Below are 18,886 nucleotides of genomic sequence, written 5' to 3' on the forward strand. Positions count from 1 at the left end.
TGCGGCCGATACTAGATCTTCGCCGGTTGAATTTCTCTCTTTACAAAGGAAAATTCAAAATGTTGACGCTGAAGGCCATCATATCTCATATCCGGCTGGGGGACTGGTTCATGACGGTAGACCTCAAGGATGCTTATTTCCACATCCAGGTCGTACGGCGACACAGGAAGTTCCTCAGGTTTGCCTTTGGAGAAAAAGCATACCAGTACAGGGTCCTCCCCTTTGGCCTCGCTCTAGTGCCAAGGACGTTCACAAAGTGTATGGATGCTGCTCTGGCCCCGCTGCGGGTCCAGGGCATCCATATACTCAACTACCTGGACGATTGGCTCCTTTTAGCCCACTCCAGAGAGTTAGTGACTCACCACAGGGACATTGTCCTCCGTCATATTCAGTCTCTCGGTTTGAGGTTGAATACGGAGAAGAGCGTTCTTACTCCAGCTCAGAACACGGTTTTCTTGGGGGTGCGCATGGACTCCGTTCTTATGCAGGCCCGTTTGGCTCCTGCACGGATTTCCAGTCTGGTGACATGTCTGTCCCGTTTTGCACTAGGCCAGCATGTTTCCGTGAGCACCTGCCGCAGACTTCTGGGCCTTATGGCCGCGGCCTCCCCTGTGCTACCTCTGGGGTTACTCCACATGAGACCTTTACTGTGGTGGATGAAGCTCTCAGGGGCTCGGCCCACGGGGCCAGCCCTTCGCCTATTGAAGGTGTCGCGCAGTTGCTTTCGCAGCCTGTCAATCTGGCGGGACCCCCTCTTCCTTCAGAAAGGAGTCGGTATGGGTGCGGTATTCGGTCGCCAGATGGTTACGACAGATGCCTCTCTGACCGGCTGGGGAGTGGTTTTCGAGGGCAGGCCAGCGTGTGGGGTTTGGACTGGCGAGACCCTCTCGTGGCACATAAACAGCTTGGAGCTGAGGGCTGTCTTCCTGGCTCTTTGCCACTTTCTCCCTTTCCTCGAAGGACACCATGTCATTGTCAGAACGGACAATATGGCAGTAGTGTCCCATGTAAACAGACAGGGGGGTTCACGATCGCGCACCCTAGACAGGCATGCGCGTCACCTTCTCCTGTGGTCCCAGGACAAGTTCCTCTCTCTGAGAGCAGTTCATGTCCCAGGGATTCTGAACCTCGCAGCAGATTTTCTGTCGAGGCAGAAGCTCAGGTCTGAGGAATGGATGTTGAACCGCCAGACGGGGGCCCTGATCTGGGAGGTGTTCGGAAAAGCGGAAGTGGACCTCTTTGCATCTCAGGAGTCGTCCCAATGCCCGCTTTGGTTCTCTCTGAGCCCTCCAGCTCCGTTGGGGATAGATGCGTTCGCCCACCCTTGGCCGATGCAGAAACTCTATGCCTTCCCGCCCATCAAGCTGATCCAGGCGGTTCTATCCAGAGTGAGGGAGAGCGGAGTCCGCCTTCTTCTGGTAGCCCCATTCTGGCCGTCCCAGCCATGGTTTTCGGAGCTGATCCCTCTGTTGGAATCCTCCCCCTGGGAGATACCGGTCAGGGAGGACCTGCTTTCCCAGCTTCAGGGCAGGATATGGCATCCTCGCCCCGACATTTGGAAGCTGTACGTTTGGCCTATCAGAGGCCGTTAGCTTTAAGCTTTGATCTCCCAACCTACGTTCAGGAGACCATTGCGAATGCTAGAGCCCCTTCGACGAGGAGGCTATATTCCTCCAAGTGGAGGGTGTTCGAGGCATGGTGCTTAGCACATGATAGGAACCCAGTTAGCTGCCCAGTAGGCTCAGTGCTGGAATTCCTGCAGGAAAAGTTTGTTTCCGGAGTGGCCGCTACCACTCTCAGAGTATATGTCGCAACTATTGCCGCTCATAGAGAATCAGATGAGATTCCCTTGGGGAAACTGAGGTTAGTTTCGGCCTTCATGCGTGGGGTTAGGCGCCTGAAACCGGCTCGCCCCCCTAGTGTTCCCTCGTGGGACCTGTCAGTGGTCCTGGAGGGTTTGACAGAGGCTCCCTTCGAGCCCTTGGAGTCAGCCCCTGAGCGGATTCTGACTCTTAAGGTTGCTCTTTTGTTAGCTTTATCTTCACTAAAGCGGATGGGGGATTTGCAGGCTCTCTTTATTAGTGAGTCATGCTTGGACTTCGCTCCTGGCCTGGTTAGGGTTACCTTGAGGCCGAGGTCGGGGTATGTACCCAAGGTTCTTTCCACGGCGTTCCGCTCTCAGGTTGTTAACCTTAACGCTTTCCACCCTCCTCCTTTTGCCTCTGAGGAAGAAAGGAAACTTAACTTGCTCTGCCCGGTCCGTTCTTTGAAGTTGTATGTAGATCGCTCAGGCGGTTGGAGGAAATCAATCCAGCTCTTGGTATGTTTTGGTGCTGGCCGCCGCGGGCTTGCAGCATCAAAGCAGAGGATTTCCCGCTGGGTAACGGACGCTATTTCACTGGCTTACGAGGTGCGTGGTTTGCCTTCACCTCTTAGTATCAGAGCACATTCCACCAGAAGTGTGGCTTCCTCTCAAGCTCCAGGTTCCCAGGTTCTATCTGCTTGAACCTATCATGGTTGTTATTATTATTTGGTCTGGTACCAGTTATGGCAGCGCTTAGCTTGGCCAGTTTGGTATTTCGTTCCCACTGCGCTTTCCGCAGCGTTGAGTGAACCTATGAAAGAGAACGTCTCTGGTTACTTACATAACCTATGCGTTCATCATGCTACGACGTAAGAGCGTCGGGGCAGAGCCAGCTTTGCGCGAGCCCCATCAGCCAATGAATTGGCGTGATTCTATAGGGCTTCAGGCAATCGGCACATCCAGAGGATATCCCACTGCGCTTTCCGCAGCGTCACCTAAACGCCACACCAGCCTCGGGTTACTCACGGAGAAGCTATGGGAGGATTAAAGGAGGAGCGACGACAGTGAAGGACGAGAGAAAACCAGGCCTGGACTATTTATGTGTTATATGTTTTATTATGTTTATATGCAGCAGTCGTCCGAGAGGGGCTGCTGCTTTACTGTCGTTTTGTTGTTTGTTTATTTTAGAATTAAAGTATTGAGTTAAACGTTCGGCAGTTCCCGCCTCCTTCTTCCCTTACCAACGAAACTTGTTACATTTTCTTTGTTTGCTAGCGACCAATTCTATTCCGCAGCTCACTGTCACAGAACGTGTCACAGATTAATAATGTAAAACTACCAACGCTATCTCACGACCAATTCGTACGAATTTGTACGAGTGATTAAAGGGTGGGTAATTCGTAAGAATTCGTATGACCTCACTCGTACGAATTTGTACGATTTGTCTAAACCCACGTGATGGGTAGGTTTAGGGGCGGGGACAGGGGGTAGGTCATTCGTACGAATTCATACGAATTGGCCAACTCGTAAAATATGTACGATTTAGCCAAAATCTTACTAATTCGTATGAGTGAGGTCGTACGAATTGTTACGAATTAGCCTCCTCGTAAAATTCGTACGAATTGCCGTGAGATCGGTTTGAAACTACAGATGAGTCTTCTTGCGTGTGTCTGTTTAAAGACAGCTGAGATTGTGACATGGCTTACAGCAGGGATCATGTTCTGGAGCTGTGTGAGCTGGATGGCGCCTTGCATGGCTGCCGTCGCCCGTCGGTGTATGAATGAGTGAGTGAATGGGTGAGTGAATGGGTGAATGTGAGGCAAATTGTAAAGCGCTTTGGTGGCCATTGGGTCTGTGAAAGCGCTATATAAATGCAGTCCATTTACCATTTACCATTACCATGTTCGTACAGTCTGACAAGCAACAGTCGTAAAGGGATATTGTAAATCGTACAGTATGCACCCTGCTTTAATTTCTCTTTCAAACCATAGAGCTTTTATTTTGGTACAATGCAGGAAGACCTTAAAGGGATACTCCACTTTTTTTGGAAATAGGCTCATTTTACAACTCCCCCAGAGTTAAACTGTTGAGTTTTACCGTTTTTGAATCCATTCAGCCGATCTCCGGTTCTGGCGGTACCACTTTTAGCATAGCTTAGCATACATCATTGAAGTGGACAAGACCATTAGCATTTCTAAAACAAAAAATGACCAAAGAGTTTCGATATTTTTCCTATTTAAAACTTGACTCTTCTGTAGTTACATCGTGCACTAAGACCGACGGAAAATGTAAAGTTGCGATTTTCTAGGCTGATATGGCTAGGAACTATACTCTCATTCCTGCGTAAAAATCAAGAAACTTTACTGCCGTACCATGAGTACAGCAGGCGTAATGATATGACGCAGCGCCTGAAAATAGGCTTCCGTCAACACAACGGAACTATTTTCAGGCGCTGCGCCATATCATTACGCCCATAGACAGTATAAGAGATTACGCCTGCTGCACTCATGGTACGGCAGTAAAGTTTCTTGATTATTACGCAGGAATGAGAGTATAGTTCCTAGCCATATCAGCCTAGAAAATCGCAACTTTACATTTTCCGTCGGTCTTAGTGCACGATGTAACTACAGAAGAGTCAAGTTTTAAATAGGAAAAATATCGAAACTCTTTGGTCGTTTTTTTTTTTAGAAAGGCTAATGGTCTTGTCCACTTCAATGATGTATGCTAAAAGTGGTACCGCCAGAACCGGAGATCGGCTGAATGGATTCAAAAACGGTAAAACTCAACAGTTTAACTCTGGGGGAGTTGTAAAATGAGCCTTTTTCCAAAAAAAGTGGAGTATCCCTTTAAGGCTTTCGTTTTATTGACAATAGATTTATAAATGATTCTCATTACAATTTTGGGAAGATGATTGGCACATGTTGCGTTTATATATGCATTTTATATAACTCTGCACTTGCAGAGATGGAGTGCATTTGCAGCAACATTTACAACAAACCGAGCCACTCCGAGACACAGGATCATGAACTGCTTTTAATATAATACATTGCAGCCTTTGCGATTTCATAACTGCACTAAGCCATATTGTGTTCTCACAACCTTGCATTGTTTTCGACCAATAAACGTAAATTGAAAATTTAACTCAAGTGGCGAGTAATTTTTACTTGGATTTGGTGCTTGGCGAGTGTTAATGTCGGACGTGTGGTCATTTTGAAAAGCAATAACAGCTTGTCAACAGGCATAGGGTTTTTACCACTAATGAGGGAATAAGCAACGGTTAATGTAAAGGGCCTGTGCTAGGAAAGGTTAAATTCCAGGTATGGGAGACAGACCTGAGAACTGAAGTATTACTAATTTCATAAAGCTGCTCAGTCACCATTATGTCCTTGAGTAAGGCACTTGGGTTCCGGGGGGACAGTCCAATTAATGCGCTGCAAATCGTTTTGGTTTAAAAGCGTCTGCTAAATGATATGTAATTTAATATGATGTACTATGTGCCTCAAAATAGCACCTGAAGCCCCTGTCAAGATACCTGTTAATATGCTGCTTAATGTTATACAGCAGTAAAGAATTAATGCTCGAGAATTCTCCAGTGCATTTAAAATAGTCCCCTTGTAAAGCAAACATTAGATTTAAAATGTGTTTAGAGCTCTAAGCAACGTTTCTAGTCCTAGTTTCTGCATATTTTGCATGTTGTGAACTTGGTGGAGGCATATAATTGAACTGCATGTCATCGCCGAAGCCAAATTAAAACTACAATTATTCTGTAGTTACAGTAATAACTTTCTTAAAGGGGTTATAAACTCAAGAAGTCATCATGGTAAAAATATTCCATTGCATTTGGAAGGAGCCTTATCATCTTTAATTTCTCACTAAGGTACAGTTCTCCTAATATGAAATTGATTTGCCTGGTGACAGTTTGGGCCTGAGTAAATAACTGCAAGAATAACCGTCACTTCAGAGTACATCTGTTCCACAATTCCCCAGTTAATCTCACCTTTAAATGGCCTCATTTGGAAGCCTTTTTTATTTTTTAAACATGTTTATGCGCAAAATATTCCCCGCAGTGCACAGAACCAAAGGTGACGCTCCATGCAAGTATCCTCTTTACAAGCTACGTAAAACTGACTGAATGTTGTAAAATCTCAGACAAAAAACAGGTGTACCAAAAACATCAGTTTCAGGGGAATAGCTTTTTGAATATTCAAGGTTAATGATAATTGTGATTATGATCTCTTGTGTGTCTAAACTTAACATTATTAAATTCACATGGCAACGACGAACAACTGTAAAGCTTCCAAAAGGACAAAACATCATAACAGTATATTCATATGATTTCCGCGCTATATTCCATGTCTTCTGAATCCATTGGATATTAGGGGTGTAACGATACCCTCATGTCACGATTCGATGCATATCACGATACTGAACTCACGATACGATATTATTGCGATACTCCAAGACATATGATAAAAGGTTAACAAAAAATGTACTGTTGATTAAAATGCTAACTTTGATATTACATTGTGGGTTTAAATGAATAGGTTTGGACTTGGTGCTTGTAACCCAAGGACAATGGTGACACCAAAAATATTCATGATTCTGAAGCTGAAAATACAGAATTATTTTAGACGAATATGTCGAATTTGTCACTGACATTAAGACATTTGGCATTATCAGGTCCCCCCAAAAAGTCCCCCATTGCATTATTATACATTATTATCAACATTATGTATAGTAGTTTAATGTAGTATTGACACTAAAACTCTGAAAAATCTTTTTTTTTTTTTCTCACACAGTAATTTTTATTTTGGGGGAACTATCCACGATACATATTGTCACTATCCACGATACGTATTGTTGCATTTTTGTATTGCGATATATTGTGGCACGATACATTGTTACACCCCTATTGGATATGCTGTAGCTTTTCAATATCATTCTCCATTCCACATATTAGAAAATGACTGCCGTGTCATATTAGGTTACGACACATGCAAGACCCGATGGTGTTTTGGTGTCAATGACGTCAAATCTGGAACAGCGCATGGATGTGTCATTTTTTCAATTTGCACCTACATAAATGAAGCGTGAATCCAAAACTTTGGCAGTTGGGAAGATTATCAGTGAATAATTTTAGTGAAATAATCAGTGACTAACTGAATAATCAGTGACGGACTGATAAAAGTTACGGACAACTTCATAAGTCATCAATATCATTATTTGTTTACTTGACCCATTGAAAAAAAAACTTTAGCCTACCTTTTTTTTTACATACTTTAAAATAATTTGCTTAATGCAAACTGATTTTAATGTTTTCAGGCACCTAATTGCATGTAATTTACAATTAAATAGAAACATATTACAGTTTAAATTTACATTAAAGGATAAAAATATAATATATAATCAAAAAATGTCAAACAGGTATATGATTTCACAGGTTCTTTAATGGAAAGCAGTTGGTGTATTTCAAGAGCTGCTAACACAAAATGCTTAAAGGGGTGAATTTCTTTCTTCTGTTGAACACAAACGAAGATATTTTAAAGAATGTCAGTAACCAGTTGGCGGTAGCCATTGACTTCCATTGTATTTTTTTTTCCTACTGTCGAAGTGTCAATGGCTACCGTCAACTGTTTGATTACCAACATTCTTTACAATATCTTCTTTTGTGTTCAACAGAAGAAAGAAACTCATGCAGGTTTGGAAAAACTTGAGAGTGAGTAAGTGATGACAGAATTTTCCATTTTTGGTGAACTATCCCTTTAATGCAAATAATAACAAGAGAGAACACACTTCCCATGTATTTTGTTGCTGACATGTTTGTGCAATGAAACTTTGTCGTATTTTGGCACAATTGGCCAAAAACATATGCCAACATTAACAGTCTATGTGATATGCCCTCCATCTACAAACCAACACACACAAATGGATATGGATTTACAAATACTAAGTTTTCCTATTCAGCTTATATAATGTTAACAAATTGAAGGAATGTACAGTAAAGCTTGCAAATTATTAAAAATGTCTAGCAGATCTGGACTTAACCTGCACCACGTCTCAATCCTTTTTTCTTCCAGCAGCATTGCCACAAACCATATAATTCCATTTAGAATTAAGTTATTCATCTGTTCTTATAGGGGACTGTAAGTGTAGCAATCCTTCAACAGGCAATTGCAATGGTGGCAATCATGGCCGGATATAATTACCAACGCTCAAGTCAATTAGCTGCGTGAATCTATTTGGCCAGGAACTACAAGTCTTTTATGCCATATTCATTAGCATAGCAATAGTTCACAGTAGGGAGTCCATTGTGCATGCTGAGTGCAAACCTACCTCCCAGGATATGACCAGCTCATGCCTGCGGCCGTTCCCCCCTCTCACGTTGGCAGGGGCTACTGACGGAACTGCAGATACAGAAATACTGCAATGTAATAGTGCATTATATTATTCGTTTTCACTTTCCATTAGCTAAAACGTGTAAAAATGTGAGTGAATCATTGCTTCTTAATGACTGCTAATGATTAGTTAAGGCTTGGCTGCTTTGACACATGCAGGAAGATTCACTCAATAGATTTAACTCTCAAAACCACAACCATTAAGTCAAGAAACAGTGTAGAACTCACAAAACACATATAACAGCTTGATTCACATAAACAAACAAAAGGATACATACAGAGGGGGAAAAAACAGAGCCGGAATAGTTATATTTATTTTGTTTAAGGATTATGTATTTCTCCTTTACTCTCATGTAAACGGATGCATACTTCTAAAGTTAATAATTCTAAATGTTAGACAACATAGGCACATTGGAAAAACATACCTAGGGGCAGATTTACTAAACAAGGCAAATTAGCATGAGAGCACAATTCCAAAACAGCGCCGATGGGAGCGGAAAGTGAATTAAAGTAAATACAACACGTAAATTAAAGAACACAGACGTAGTCAGATCTTGTCCATAATGACCAACACAATCAACCAGTTAGCGTCTGGTCTAAGACGTGCTTTTTCTGGGCGGTAAATAATGGTGCAAACAACAGTACGTTGACGAGTGCAAGATTAGTAAATCACCTTGCATGATTCATTTAAATACTCTCCTCCCATACATTTTTTGTCTGAGAGGGAAACTCCTACAAATGCATGTGCAATAAGGTCAGCCGAAAAAATAACTGTGTCCATGACTCACTGCGTGTCTTTAGTAAATCCTTACAGTAGTTTTTTGACACCAAAAGAGGGTTTGTGCTGGAGCAACCGTTAGTAAATCTGACCCTTAGGCTATACATACAATTCACTGCAGTTTCCATCTGAAATTAACAGTAGTGGCAATAAAACACCAACAACTTTTATTCCTTTTCACACAAATTATTATTACAGGGGCAGGTTATTGATTAATGAAGTCTTAGTTTCACGTGGTTCCTTGCACAATATTATATTATGACCTCAAAGCACTTTTCATAGTGCATGATTTGTAAATGTTCACATTTTTGCACCTCATAACCAAATCCATATGGCTTTTTTGATTTAGTAAACTTGCTTGGTAGCTCATCTGGTACAGTAGTGCACGATGTGGAGGACATTCCCGTGAAAAGTGAGTCCCAATACATAGGCTCAAACACTTGTAGAAGCAAGGTAAGATGGTTGCTTCAGCAAATGCCTTTTTATTTCACTTTTGCTTTTGCTAACACTATCGTTTAGGTTCAGGGTAGGGTTTAGTGTAGGTGGTACGTTACTTTCAAGCGTGACATTAACCTTTCGGCGCCACTCACGAGACATTTAATTTCCGAACTCCCGCAATATGTACAATATCCAGCGCAATAAAACGTTGCCAGATTCACGTTCATCTGTTTTGGATAAAGCTATACACTCTTTGAGCACGACTCACTGGACATTTCACTTTGAAAGTGTCACGAAATGTGCCAGAAGCAATATAATATCAATTTGCAGAAATGTTGCCACAGGCACTTTTTTTTTTGAGCCTGGATTGAAATAATTAAGATAATTTGAATAATCTTTACATGGCCCTTTAAAAGTTTAGGTCAGAAGCAGTGTTGCCAAGTCCACGGTTTTCCTGTGAAATTGGGCTACTTTTCAGTTGTTGCCACGGGTAAAAAAAATTCCAGGTTGATTTCCACCCTCATACATACGATTTCGGCGCTCCAACACCCCCAACACACCCCCCAGACGTAAAAATTACATGGAGAATTCGGCTGCCCAACAGAGAATATCGCATTGGGCTATTTTTGACTGGCCATTGGGGCAACCCTAGTCAGACCCAAATTTAGGTCACTATTCATGTAAAATCCTGCCCTATGCTGTAGCTCTCAGACCTCACTCATCCTGCATATTTTAATTACTGTGTCGCGTTTACAAATGACACAAGAGAACCAATGGTGTAGTGGCATCATTGATATCAAACCTGGTGTAACATGTTGAGATGTCTTTTTTAATCTAAACAAATGATTATCAGAAAATAACCTAAATTATTGACCCGGGTTTTGTCAAAAAAAAAAAAAAAAAAAAAAAAGGTCTTGCATGATTTCTTGCGTGGACCACTTTTATAGTGCTTTTTGGAGTTGTTTGGTCTTTTTCGAAGCTCAATGGCTGTAACCATGAACTGTTATTGTATGGAAAAGTGCTACATGAAGATTTTTCAAAGATTCTTGTTTTAGGCTCAAAAAAAGAAAAAGAAAAAGAAAAGAAAAGAACCCAGCATATGGGTTTGGGATGACATAAGTGAGAGTAAATAATGATAGAACTATTCCTTTAAGAAAAAACAAAACAAAAAACTGTGTCATATGATATGATACAACTGCAATAATTCAACTGGCTTTAAACAATGCTAAAAAATAAGCATCATGTTTGTATATTGGGACATTTTGTTGCTGCGTAATCGAACAGGCCTGCCGAATGTTTTTGAACCAAAGAGTGTTGAAGAGAGGGTTTTGTTCTCCGTAAATAGAGAATTCTGCAGCCTATTTGCCTGAGGGCACAAGTGACTTTCTCCTTCAGCTCAAACACAAAAACTTGTTTAAATTCATGTAAGCGGCTTATTTTCCACTTCTCCTCCAATTAAAATAGAACCAGGGTCACCCTGTATATTCAGACGGGTGACGGCAGTCGTAAAAATGTGTCACAACACGCAGCTACACGATCCCTCGAGTGGAGGATAAACGAGGCTTGAGAGAAAACTGTTTGTTTATTTAGATTTCTCTTCTGTTGGAGGACATTTAGCTTAGTGACATTCACGGGCGAGTGAACCAATGACAAATACCTGCTTCCTTAGTGCGGACCGCTCTGGAGGGGGCGCTCGGGTCGCCTGTGCCGATGCCGTTCGTGGCCACCACCCGAAACTCGTACTCCACCCAGGGGTTGAGCTCCACTGCCATGGCGGACTCCATGCTTCCTGTCACTGGGTCTGGATCTGAGTAGAGCAAAGCGGAGAGGCACCAATACACGTGAGGAATCAATACAGCTTAAAACACAAGCATCTACTGTGACTAAATCCTTGTAGATTGTAGGCTTTTCAAAGCAATGTGGACTGATAGATACAGTATGCACATATAAAGTGTGAAATACATGTGACAAAGCAACAATTTCACTACAATTAAGCAGTGATTAAGTGATTTTTGGGTGAAAGTTTCTTGAGATTTCCCAACGGTTTTAAGTGAGTTGAACTAAAATACTAACAGAAAAGTATCATGGAATTTTTTTGGATGGTCGGGGGGTGTACCATGTTAACCATGCAGAGCAACAACTCTGTTCCAAAACGTAGTAAACTGCTTTGTTTTCTACTTTCTGTTTACACAGCTGGCTTCTACACAACAAAGATGTACTAAAAACAGAAACATTTTTCATTTGCGTTTTTGGGAAGTTTTGTATACAGACAATAATGTTGTCAAATGATCCCTGTTCATACGGATCCCCAAAAATGACTGAAAAAAAACGCTGTATTCTGCTGCCAGGCCAGTAGTTGGCGATATCACTTTGTAAAGAAACACTACGCACCTACCGCGTAATGCGCATGCGCATGATTAGTGTTTTTGTAGTTCACACAGAGACAATAGCGGTATCGGTTTAAAAAAAAAACTTGCATTTTGAAACCTGTTTTCAAAAATGTGTTTTCAGGCCCCCAAACCACCGTTGTCGTGTAAATGAACGGCCCAAGCTCATAAAACGTTTTCCGTTTATAGATGAAACCGGTGTTGTGTAAACCAAAAGACAGCAACCAAAATGCAGTCTTACAACTTATTGATTTGAAACAGTGTACATTAGCACATTAATAGCACTGCAATGCTCTAAATAAGCATAACGCGCACACACACACACACACACCCGTGAAAATGACTGATCCCCCGTTCACATGGATCCGCGAAAACGACTAAAAACGCTTTTTGTGCAAAAGACTTGCATTCAAACGTGCATGCCTAGAATACACACGTAATACACATGTGCATGCCGTCACCGTTTTCACAGATTCACGTTTTTGAAGTTTACACGGAGATGATAATGGTATCTTTTTCAAAAACTTGCACTTTGAAACCTGCATAAAACTGTTTCTGCTTTCAGTTGAAAATGATGTCATGTAAATAATAATAACTAATGATTTTTACAATGGAAATTAATCAAAGCTGAACTTACTTAAACGCACGCATTCACATATATATATATATATATTAATGGAAATAATTTAAAGTAAATGTATAATTAATATTTCACTCCTTTTGGAACATTCTATCCATCTGTTTTCTGTGTGTCTGTCACAATGCAATGCATTCTGGGATTGCCTTCTCTAAGAACTAGGGCTGTGCAAAGATTAAAGGGTAACTAAACACTAAACCAACTTTTTTTAATTAATGATCTGTAAGACTGGGGCTTTATTAGTGGTGTTCATTGATTCGAGTAACTTTTTTGACATTTGGGTATAAAGTGTTTTAATTCTACAATATATTGTGAGAAAACGTCTGAGTGCTGCCCTCTTCAGGTTGAACGGTGGCTACTGCAGTTGAATTTTCCTATTGGATGTTTGCGGTAGTTCGTGACGGTAGCGGTGAGAGCTGACGTAAGCAGGTTTCAGCTTACCGAGCCCTTGGTACGAGCTACCACGTCCATGGCAGTATAAAAACCATCTTGTTTCGTCAAAACCACTGTAGCGAGTAAGGAGTTGGAATTGTGAGTATTGAAAACGATCAGGATAGAGTATCCGTTCATCCCCTCTATCTCCGCTGGGCTCCGCCCACTTTTCCAGCATTTTTCAAATATTGCCAGTGGGTGGAGTCAGGCTCTGAGCAGGGGTTTATGGTGCGTTCAAGTCATCTCGTATAGATCGTAATTACGAGTTGAATGCACTTGAACGCTACCACAATGTCGTAAAATACCAGTGGGGAGCTCGGGATTTTCTTTAAGCCCTGATCTGTACGAGTTAGGGGCGTGTCAGTGAGAAATGGCGGAATCAATGGATGCAACGTCTGTAGTTGACGGTACATTTTAATTGATTTCAATGTTTACTCGTCCTAGAAACTGTTATTTATCATGATCATCATTAATCTTGTTATAAGCAGCACGTTAATGAATTACAACAAAAAATGCTAACAGTTTACAGTTTACATTGGCTTCATAAGTTTATTAAAAACATAAAAAGAAAAACACACCTGATGTGCATTCTTTCTTCTTCATTTTCTATAAGCAGAGTTAACAAACCTTGCTGTATTTTCGTGTAATTAATTAAAAGAAGGTACACCGCCATCTTGCTCCGATGAAACTGACTTGAACGCACCTCACGTCGTAAACACGACTTTCCACCTCGTACGTACGAACTTCCCAGGAGGACTTGAACGCACCATTAGTTACCCTTTAATTGCGATTAATCGCATCCAAAATAAAAGTTTGTGTTTACATAATATATGTGTGTGTGCTGTGTATAATTATTTTGTATATATAAATACATATGCATACATATATTTAAGAATTAAATACATAATCTATATTATATATAAATATAAATATTTTATATATGAATAACACATTTTCTTAAATATATACATGCATGTGTGTGTATTTATATATACAAAATAATTATACACAGCACACACAAATATATTATGTAAACACAAACTTTTATTTTGGATGCGATTAATCGCAATTAATCTTTGCACAGCCCTAGAACACATTCCATGCTCATTATTTAGACAGAATAAACAATTATGCTGCCTGTGTTTTGGAACAGCCTTTGCAAAGGGAGAGCATCTATGACGCTTTAAATGCTGCTTATGTAGGCAGCTCACTAAGATGTGGAATGGAGCCAACATCTAGTTTTGGAACATAATTGATCGATTTTTGAACAACCCAAAAATCAATACTGGATTTTTTTTTTTATCCACCGAATCAAAAATCTTTACACTTCTACAACAAAGAGGAATACTTCTAATATACAGAACAATTTCAACAGCAGAACCTGTCACAGATGCATAAACTGTCCCTCTAAAAACTCGAATTAAAGATTGATGGTCATGCCCTTGTAAAAAAAAGAAGTGTGCTTAATTATACTTAAAAATGACCTGCAGATCATATCATATTATACACTTATAGAGCTCTTTGTAGTAATTCAAATGAAATGTTTTACTTCAAAGAATAAATCATTATTTAATTAGATTTTGTCATGTTTAAAATAAGTACAGATTAATGCATTGACTAACAAGTGTATTATTGGATATTACATTGAAAAAAGTGAATATATTTTCAAATTTCAACTTTTGTCTTTAAAGATATATTTAAATACATGACATACAAGTTTAATTACAAATGGCATGGTGTATTTTAGTTTAACAAATGCTTGTCAGTACTTTTTGGCAGTACACTTTAACCATATTTAAAAAAACTCAATAGAATTATGAAATTACATATAAAGATGTACTTAACTGGATCAATAAAAGCACTCTAAAGGTCAGCTAATTGCATTTGAAATGTTTCCGTTGCTTCTAGTAAAGTAAGTTTGTAATTTTGATTTCACTCATGGTTTGCTCTAGTCAATACATAAGAGACAACAGACACAAGATTGTGTTTGCCCAGAGGACACTCCTCATTCTACACACCTCATTTCAGTGCAGACACACACTTGGCTGAGGACCAAACCTCTGGGCTTACTTCTGTCTACAGTTAACGGCTGTACATAACCTGTGGGACCAGAGCCGCGCTCCAGGCGTGAGGCAGCGAAATGAAAAACTCCCAGATGCTCTCCGCAAAATCTCTCTCTTTCCCCCCTCCGGCTTACCCTGCCTTATCTCACCGTTTCTCTTCTTCACCCTCTCTATACTTTCTTCCTTCAGTATTTTATTTTTTCTCTCCCTCTTTGACCACACATGCCTTGATTTGAGTTTTTCATTTTCGGTTTTTCTGTGCTTTACTGGCATGTAAAAAAAGCAACAAAACAAACTTTACATTCGTATTGCCACTGGCTCCTGGGCTTTTAAAGATCACTTTTTAAAATTTTGTTTATGAGAATCCCGACAGGTGCAAAACATTGGCTTGACCAATGGTGTAACTTTGGGGTGGGTCTATATGGTTGTCTAACCAATGACAGGAAACCTGTTTAAAAATTGTCATAAGGTTGCCTTTCTGTTTTATATTCTATTATTTACATACTGTTTTCCGATTTAAGCCATCCATCCATCCAATACATGCTAAAACATGCAATTTCTTAGAGGTTAAAAAACAGCACACTAACTCTCAGGGCCCTATCTTGCACCCGGCGCAAATGACTTTTCCCTCCACAGACGCAGGGCTGTCGACAGAACATAAAGAATGGGGGGGGATTTCATTTTCATGGGGGGGGGGAGGGGGGGGGGGGGGGGCACACTTTTTATGATCTACACAACAGACAGTCACAAAAACAATAACATCCCCTATTTAGTCTAATATAACTGAAATAGAGCAAATTCTATACTTAAACAACACCAAAACACAAAATATTAAGTTTTATTTATGTATATATTTATATATTTTATGCTATATGCAGGATTTGACATGGCAGAAAGCTTGCAAAGAGCGCCTATTTTATTATCTTTAAAAAGGGGTTATACAACTTCATCGCGATCTCACAAAGTTCCTAGGCTATCAGTAAAGCTGATACACAATAATGCCTTATTTGCATAGCCTAACTGCTCATTATAACGAGAGGATTTGCACGCGCGTAGAACTCACCACTCAAAACACCGGAGTTTAGCCAATATTCTTTTATTACGGAGAAAACTGATCCTAGACCAGCATTTATGGACAGCTTTTCCCTCTAAAAGCAATCAGAAGTATATGGAAGCTTGTTTTTGCCACGGAATAAAAATAAAAATAAAAAATTATCTCACAATTCTCACATGGATTTCTCTCAATTCAGAGTTTTTCTCACAATTCTGACTTTATAACACGGAAATGTGACTGTATATCACTCAACTCTCACTTTATAACTTGCCATTTTTACTTTATATCACGCAATTCTGAGAAAAAGTACCTTTTTTTACGTGGAAACAGTAGTCTGTTTTTAGCAGGCAAATGAATGAATCAGAAAATTCAACAAGCCCGCTTGGCCAGGGGAAGGTAAGCCTTGCGCAGAGCCTTACACGCTCCGACTAATTTTCATATTTCTGAAGACAATGTGTTATTTAAAGTTACAGAGATTAGTGCACCTGTGTGCTAAATGCTGCTGACGACATTTCGTTATGGAATACGTGGATACGTTTTTTTGCTCTCAATAGTAAGTTTGGTCAATGACCATAGATTAGGGGGGCACGTTGTGTCATCTGGGGGGGCACGGCCCCCTAATGCCCCTCCTTGGCGACGGGCCTCCACAGACGTACGTCGGTAAACTAGGAAATGAACTTGCGCTCCCTGGGCGGGTCGGTGCAAAAAGGAGGCGTGTTTCGGCGCAAACATTCCCTAGTGCTATTTTGCAGTTCCAGAAAACAATTACGCCACTGACCAGAAAAAAACAAAGTCAGTGGCGCGTTGCGCGTTGTTCATAATGCTATTTTAAGCGCGCATGCTTGGCCATGTAGCGGGTGCACAACGCGCAAACACTTTGATTCTCTCATCAACACAGATGCAGCAGTTTTTATTTTTACAAATCATACATTATAACAAGGAAAAATATGAACACATGAGGGAAATCATTGTGGTGTCCATGAAGATGTAATTTTTTTTAGTTTTTTTTCCTCCCACGCCTGTTTAACCGACGCTGATTTGGGTGGGTTTCTCCCATCCCCATACAACGTCACTTATCTGTCTTTCACTGCCCTGACAAGAACGTCGGTCTCCTCGGCTGTGAACCGCTCCTGGCACGCGCCTGGTAAATCCGCCGTTATAATAGCAATCCGCCATGCAACATGTGCACCTGCTCTTAAAGGGTATGTTGGATGACGCACTGATTGGTTTATTTCACGTTACGCCCAAACCACACCTATGAATAATGAAGCTATTTCAGACCAACCCCTTTTAAACTTGTGTCGGGCGCAAGAGTCATTTATCCCGCCGGTAAAATAGCAACAGCGCCCAAGACCCGCCCACAAAGTTACTTGCGCTTTGCGCTTGATACTTGCGTTTCAGATCGTTAAAATAGGGCCCTCAGTGTTAAATCAACATTGACAGTGTTTATAATCCATGTTGATTATATAAACACTTCCAATGTAAATTTAACACTGGGGGTTATACTACTGTTGAAATGTTTATCATTGCATAATGTCTACTTACTAATTTTGTGTACTAAACAGTGTACAGGTGAAACTAGAAAAATGAGAATATCGTGTGAAAGTTATAATTGTGATGATTATGGCTTATAGCTTATGAAAACCCTAAATTCAAAATCTCAGAAAATTAGAATATTACATGAAATCAATTAAAAAAGGATTTTAAATACAGAAATGTCAGCCCTCTGAAAAGTATAATCATGCATATGTATTTAGTTATATATACTATATATATTAGTTTCACCTTTTAATTTGAATTACTGAAATACATGAACTTTGCATGCTATTGTATTTTTTCGAGTTTCACCTGTATGTATAGTATATTCTAATCTTAAAAGTATAACAGTACTTTTAGATATTAATGAAATAAAAGGCCAGCGCACTTAAGAGTACACTTTCATTACTATGTTTCATAACACTCTTAAGTAAAAAGTGGACTTTGTAAATATAATAATGATAAATATAATAATAATAATAAAATAATAATTTAAAGTACATTTTAATCCAATGTTTAATCGTTTGTTGTGCTTTATGCGATTGACTAACATACCAAAGCACATCTAACATACAAAAGTACTTCATCATAATTTTAATTATTTGATACTACATATAAAGTTAATATAATTTAAATGTACTAAATTGCATTCATTACAATTTATTATTAATTGCATATATATTTAAAAACACAAAAATAGAAATGACACAATTAAAGTAGTTTACCACAAATGCTTGTCAGTAAATTCGGCAGTACACCTTAACCAAAGACAATACAAGTAATTATGAAATTACATATACAGATGTACTAAAGTCTTACTTAAGAGGGACAAAAATGCACTTTAAAGTTCATCTTATTGGATTTAATATACATTTAAACATAATACATTTTAATCTAGTAGTCTGAAAACATTAAAAGAATATGCTTAAATGTGAGCTGAATGTGTTTAGTGTGCTAGTCTGAAGGGCTGTCTGAACTCTACACCACATCCGTGCAGTTGCAAAAGTCAAACTCTTCTAGTTTGTTTCATCCCCAACGGTCTTTGCTGCTCATGTTGCCTCAAATCTCTATTGGAAATGAATGACAATATTTTAAATGAACCCCATTTTAGGCCTACTCCTTTTCTAGAGGTAGGCACAGTAAAGGACATTAAGTGGTAACAGTGTTTAAACACTATAAAGTAAACATTTTCATCTCTACCTCTTTGTTCTAATCTGAATAAATTCATCACAAAGCATTGTGTGCACACTACTTTGTGTGTCTTATCTCTCTTACTCTCATCCGTGTGGAATGTTCAAACTGAAAAGAACAATTATCAAGACTACAAAAGTGCATAAAACTTAGCTATTATTCAAAGCTAAT

General features: G+C 39.9%; 1 protein-coding gene across 4 annotated transcripts in view; it reads right to left on the reverse strand.

Moving 5' to 3' along the window:
* cntn5 (contactin 5) overlaps window positions 1-18,886 on the reverse strand; it is a 349,180-nt gene that overhangs the window by 15,306 nt on the left and 314,988 nt on the right. For all 4 annotated transcript variants that reach the window (XM_056239389.1, XM_056239388.1, XM_056239386.1 and 1 more), the window contains exons 17-18: window positions 11,073-11,222; window positions 8,138-8,208 (exon numbers count right to left, since the gene is read on the reverse strand). In XM_056239389.1, coding sequence (XP_056095364.1) covers window positions 8,138-8,208; window positions 11,073-11,222 — 221 coding nt within the window. The remainder of the gene's footprint in view (window positions 1-8,137; window positions 8,209-11,072; window positions 11,223-18,886) is intronic.

Source organism: Rhinichthys klamathensis, unplaced genomic scaffold, assembly GCF_029890125.1.
Source record: "Rhinichthys klamathensis goyatoka isolate OS25496 unplaced genomic scaffold, OSU_Roscu_1.1 h1tg000561l_1, whole genome shotgun sequence".
NCBI lineage: Eukaryota > Metazoa > Chordata > Actinopteri > Cypriniformes > Leuciscidae > Rhinichthys > Rhinichthys klamathensis.